This window comes from Perca fluviatilis, chromosome 16 (assembly GCF_010015445.1).
Source record: "Perca fluviatilis chromosome 16, GENO_Pfluv_1.0, whole genome shotgun sequence".
Classification (NCBI taxonomy): Eukaryota; Metazoa; Chordata; class Actinopteri; order Perciformes; family Percidae; genus Perca; species Perca fluviatilis.
This window is the reverse complement of record NC_053127.1, coordinates 1312715-1319132: the sequence shown is the minus strand read 5'-3', so window position 1 is coordinate 1319132 and position 6418 is coordinate 1312715. Positions and strand designations below refer to the sequence as shown.

The following is a 6418-nucleotide window of genomic DNA, read 5'->3' as shown; positions in this document are numbered from 1 at the left end:
CACACACACACACACACACACACACACACACACACACCAACATGAAGAACAGAGCTTCACTCACAGGTCGAAGATGAGGTAATGATGCAACTCCTCTGAAATGCTGTCATGTAGCCGGACTGAAAGAAAGAAAGAAAGAAAGAAAGAAAGAAAGAAAGAAAGAAAGAAAGAAAGAAAGAAAGAAAGAAAGAAAACATCATTAAAAATCCCCCGAAAAAAACTTAAAAAGACAAGAAAACAGGGGTTGCAGCCCCCCATCCCCGGTCTAGCTAGATCCGGTGTAGTGTTGTAGTTTTTCTAACGTTACTAGTTGTTGCAACAGCATGTGAAAAAACTACAAAAAGAACGTTAATCTCACGATGAAAACACTGACGCGTCTAACTGAGAGCACTACATTATACCCAATGACTCACAACAACATCGTTTCTATCTGGGCTGTAGTCAAGACCACCTTTGTCAAGTCCAAGACCAGGACTAGTCGAGACCAAGACAAGACCGAGACCAAGACCAGGACTACTCGAGACCAAGACAAGACCGAGTCCAAGACCAGGACTCGAGACCAAGACAAGACCGAGACCAAGACCAGGACTAGTCGAGACCAAGACAAGACCGAGACCAAAGATAATCTGGCCTGTGATTGGTTATCAGGTGGCCAGTGTTTCACTTTCCCTCCAATATTATTAAAGACACCTGGACTCACTTGAGACCAAAAGCCATATTTTGGCAAGACCAGTGGCAGAGACCGAGACCATAGAAAAACCGTCTCTACAGTACTACAGTACTACACTACTACAGTACTGCTTTCTATTATATATTTGATATATTTTGAATTGTCATCTGTGGATTTCTTCTTCAGAATATAGGAAATGAAGTCTTTGACGCTCAAAATAAGCCTGGGGGATGACAGCCAGACCCCCCACTATGATATGCACCCTCCCCCCCAAAGGCAGATTCTGGCCCATATATATATACATATAGGTCAATATATTCATTTACAGTACAGTATACCCACTACAATACATTAGACTACATCACTAGAAACGTGAATATAGGTCATAATTAATGCTAGTCTCGACCAATTACAGGGCTTTACTTTTTATAACTTTATGGACAAATTCCTGAAAACAGCCGTGTTTAAAGTTGCAGTTTGGTTAGTGAAGTGGTGACATATTTCATGCATTCATGCACCAAACATCAGCCGTGGTTTCACTTTCCTGAGATATAAAATGAATACTGAACACAGAGAGGAAGAGGAGCAGTTTCACTGCAGCACAAAGTCTCCAAACTGATCATTACAGAAGTCTAACAGGCTGTGGAAACGCTGGATTTATTGTATAATAGGAAGCTGCCCACACACACACACACACACACACACACACACACACACACACACACACACACACACACACACACACACACACACACACACACACACACACACACACACACACACACACACACACACACACACAAATCCCATTGCTGTACTGTGTAGGAGTTTTTCGAGAGAAAAACCTGATTATTTCTTTCTGAGTGCTTTCACACAGGTGTGTGTGTCTCTGTGTGTGTGTGTGTGTGTGTGTGTGTGTGTGTGTGTGTGTGTGTGTGTGTGTGGGAGGAGAGAGGGTTTTGATGCCTTCACCTAAGGACACTGTTGCCTAGCAACACACACACACTGAATTGCATAACACTCCTCGGTATCTGTGGAGCATCGGCTGCCCACACAGAGCTCTGATTGGACGCTGGGCTCAGCTGCAGCCACCTGATTGGCTGCATGGGTCCATAAGAGGTCACATTTGAACATCTGACTGATCCTGGTTGAGTTTGTTTCACTGTAATGAAAAACAGTTTGTTTTGTTTTCTGTCTGAAGGGTTTTAAAGATGAAGAGCAGAAACAGAACACTGTCGGGCTTTTATTGTGAAATATACAGAACGCTGTCGGGCTTTTATTGTGAAATATACAGAACGCTGTCGGGCTTTTATTGTGAAATATACAGAACGCCGTCAGGCTTTTATTGTGAAATATACAGAACGCTGTCGGGCTTTTATTGTGAAATATACAGAACGCTCGGGCTTTTATTGTGAAATATACAGAACGCTGTCGGGCTTTTATTGTGAAATATACAGAACGCTGTCGGGCTTTTATTGTGAAATATACAGAACGCTGTCAGGCTTTTATTGTGAAATATACAGAATGCCGTCGGGCTTTTATTGTGAAATATACAGAATGCTGTCAGGCTTTTATTGTGAAATATACAGAATGCTGTCAGGCTTTTATTGTGGAAATAATAACAGGAAGTTGCAGAAGAAACACAGCAAAAATAACCACGACAAAATGGCAAGAATGTAGAATCAGTGGTTAGGTGAGTCTCTTTTACCGCATTTTTGTCACTTTTTTTACAGACGGTCACTTTGTTGATGTTTTTCTACGCTTTCCTCGCCTCCTCGCCATTTTTTGTCCTCTGGGTCAATGTGCCCATTTTCAAACAGTTTCTATATCGGAAATTTGGGTATTCTTTCAAACAAATTGTCCAAAAAAATATAACGAGGATGGTTACCTACAACACTCACAACCGTTGAGGCAGGCTTTACACCAATCACAACCGTTGAGGCGGGCTTTACACCAATCACAACCGTTGAGGCGGGCTTTACACCAATCACAACCGTTGAGGCGGGCTTTACACCAATCACAACCGTTGAGGCGGGCTTTACACCAATCACAAACGTTGAGGCAGGCTCTACACCAATCACAACTGTTGAGGCGGGCTCTACACCAATCACAACCGTTGAGGCGGGCTCTACACCAATCACAACCGTTGAGGCGGGCTTTACACCAATCACAACCGTTGAGGCGGGCTTTACACCAATCACAACCGTTGAGGCGGGCTTTACACCAATCACAACCGTTGAGGCGGGCTTTACACCAATCACAACCGTTGAGGCGGGCTTTACACCAATCACAAACGTTGAGGCAGGCTCTACACCAATCACAACTGTTGAGGCGGGCTCTACACCAATCACAACTGTTGAGGCGGGCTCTACACCAATCACAACCGTTGAGGCGGGCTTTTGCCTAATATCTGCCTAACATCTGCCTAATATCTGCCGAACTTGCCTAATATCTGCCAAATATGGGTCTAATATTTGCCTAATATCTGCCAAACTTGCCTAATATCTGCCTAATATTTGCCTAATATCGGACTAGTATCTGCCTAATATCTGCCTAACTTCCCTAATATCTGCCTAATATTTGCCTAACATCGGCCTAATATCGGCCTAATATCTGCCTGATATTTGCCTAATAACTGCCTAATATCTTCCTAATGTTTCCCTAATATTCATCTAATATCTGCCTAAAAGCTGCCTAATATTTGCCTAATAACTGCCTAATATCTTCCTAATGTTTCCCTAATATTCATCTAATATCTGCCTAAAAGCTGCCTAATATTTGCCTAATATTTGCCTAATATCTGCCTAATATCTGCCTAATATTTATCTAATATCTGCCTGATATCTGCCTAATATCTACCTAATATCAGCCTAACATCTGTCTAATATCTGCCTTACTTGCCTAATATCTGCCTAATAGCTGCCTAAAATCGGCCTAATATCTGCCTAACATCTGCCTGATATTTGCCTAATATTTTCTTAGTATTTGCCTAATATCTGCCTAATATTTGCCTAATAACTGCCTAATATCTTCCTAATGTTTCCCTAATATTCATCTAATATCTGCCTAATATCTGCCTAATATTTGCCTAATATCTGCCTAACTTCCCTAACATCTGCCTAATATCTGTCTAATATTTGCCTAATATCTGCCTAATATCTACCTAACATCTGCCTAACATCTGCCTAATATCTGCCTAATATCTGACTAATATCTGACTAATATCTGCCTTACTTGCATAATATCTGCCTAATATTTGCCTAATATCTGCCTAACTTGCCTAATATTTGCCTAATGTCTGCCTAACATCTGCCTAACATCTGCCTAACATCTGCCTAATATCTGTGTAATATCTGTCTAATATCTGCCTTACTTACCTAATATCTGCCTAATATTTGCCTAATATCTGCCTAACTTGCGTAATATCTGCCTAATATCTGCCTAACATCTGCTTAATATTTCCCTCATTTTTATCTAATATCTGCCTAATATTTGCCTAATATCTGCCTAACATCTGCCTAACTTCCCTAATATCTGCCTAATATCGGCCTAATATCTGGCTTACTTGCCTAATATCTTCCTAACATCTGCCTAATATCTGCCGAAATTTGCCTAATATCTGCCTAGTATTTGCCTAATATCTGCCTAACATCTGCCTAACATCTGCCTAACTTGCCCAATATCTGCCTAATATTTGCCTAATATCTGCCTAATATCTGCCGAACTTGCCTAATATTTGCCTAAAATCTGCTTAATATCTGCGAAGTATTTGCCTAATATCTGCCTAATATTTGCCTAAATTTGCCTAATATCTGCCTAACTTCCCTAATATCTGCCTAATATCTGCCTAATGTTTGCCTAATATCGGCCTAATATCTGCCTAACTTGCCTAATATCTTCCTAACATCTGCCTAATATCTGCCTAATATTTGCCTAATATCTGCCTAATATCTACCTAATATCTGCCTAATATTTGCCTAATATCTGCCTAATATCTACCTAATATCTGCCTAACATCTGCCTAACATCTGCCTAACATCTGCCTAACATCTGCCTAATAGTTGCCTAATATCTGCCTAATATCTGCCTGTACTGCCTAAAGCACCGTGAGCTAGTACTCACCATACTGGTATTAAGTCCAGTGCTGAGGTACTGTCTCTGTTTGTGTGTGTTTGTGTGTGTCTGTGTGTGTGTGTGTGTGTGTGTGTGTGTGTGTGTGTGTGTGTGTGTGTGTCTGTGTGTGTGTGTCTGTGTGTGTGTCTCTGTGTGTCTGTGTGTGTGTGTGTCTCTGTGAGTGTGCTAACCTTTGACCCCTGTATGTGTATTACTAAGCTCAGATCTGAGGGAGGACGAGAGAGCTCGTCTCCATGGTGATAACAGCTCCTCATCAATTAGTAACCACGCTCCGGCTGCCGTTGGCAACGCCGACACACACACACAACTCATCTTCCTCATCATCATCAGCCGCAGCCAAACACAAGATACTGTACACACATGCATTATATGTACACACATGTAGTATATATACACACGTGTAATATATGTACACACAGTGTACAGTTACTAGTTACTTTAGTTACTCCACTACATTCATCTGTTCCAGCTTTAGTTACTAGTTACTTTAGTTACTCCACTACATTCATCTGTTCCAGCTTTAGTTACTAGTTACTTTAGTTACTCCGCTACATTCATCTGTTCCAGCTTTAGTTACTAGTTACTTTAGTTACTCCACTACATTCATCTGTTACAGCTTTAGTTACTAGTTACTTTAGTTACTCCGCTACATTCATCTGTTACAGCTTTAGTTACTAGTTACTTTAGTTACTCCGCTACATTCATCTGTTCCGGCTTTAGTTACTAGTTACTTTAGTTACTCCACTACATTCATCTGTTCCAGCTTTAGTTACTAGTTACTTTAGTTACTAGTTGCATTCATCTGTTCCAGCTTTAGTTACTAGTTACTTTAGTTACTCCGCTACATTCATCTGTTCCAGCTTTAGTTACTATTTACTTTAGTTACTCCGCTACATTCATCTGTTCCAGCTTTAGTTACTAGTTACTTTAGTTACTCCGCTACATTCATCTGTTCCAGCTTTAGTTACTAGTTACTTTAGTTACTCCGCTACATTCATCTGTTCCAGCTTTAGTTACTAGTTACTTTAGTTACTCCACTACATTCATCTGTTCAGGCTTTTGTTACTTTAATATTGTGCTTTAGTTACTAGTTACTTTAGTTAATTCACATTCATTTGTTCCAGCTTTAGTTACTAGTTACTTTAGTTACTCCGCTACATTCATCTGTTCCAGCTATAGTTACTAGTTACTTTAGTTACTCCACTACATTCATTTGTTCCAGCTATAGTTACTAGTTACTTTAGTTACTCCGCTACATTCATTTGTTCCAGCTATAGTTACTAGTTACTTTAGTTACTCCACTACATTCATCTGTTCCAGCTATAGTTACTAGTTACTTTAGTTACTCCACTACAATCATCTGTTCCAGCTTTAGTTACTAGTTACTTTAGTTACTAGTTACTTTAGTTACTCCACTACATTCATCTGTTCCAGCTTTAGTTACTAGTTACTTTAGTTACTCCACTACATTCATCTGTTCCAGCTTTAGTTACTAGTTACTTTAGTTACTCCACTACATTCATCTGTTCCAGCTTTAGTTACTAGTTACTTTAGTTACTAGTTACTTTAGTTACTCCACTACATTCATCTGTTCCAGCTTTAGTTACTAGTTAC

The 6418-nt window shown here is 40.1% G+C and overlaps 1 protein-coding gene across 1 annotated transcript in view; it reads right to left on the bottom strand.

Moving 5' to 3' along the window:
- The window catches only part of camk2a (calcium/calmodulin-dependent protein kinase II alpha), a 37785-nt gene that overhangs the window by 23079 nt on the left and 8288 nt on the right, over positions 1 to 6418 (bottom strand). The window contains exon 4 of the mRNA XM_039777736.1: positions 65 to 119. Coding sequence (XP_039633670.1) covers positions 65 to 119 — 55 coding nt within the window. The remainder of the gene's footprint in view (positions 1 to 64; positions 120 to 6418) is intronic.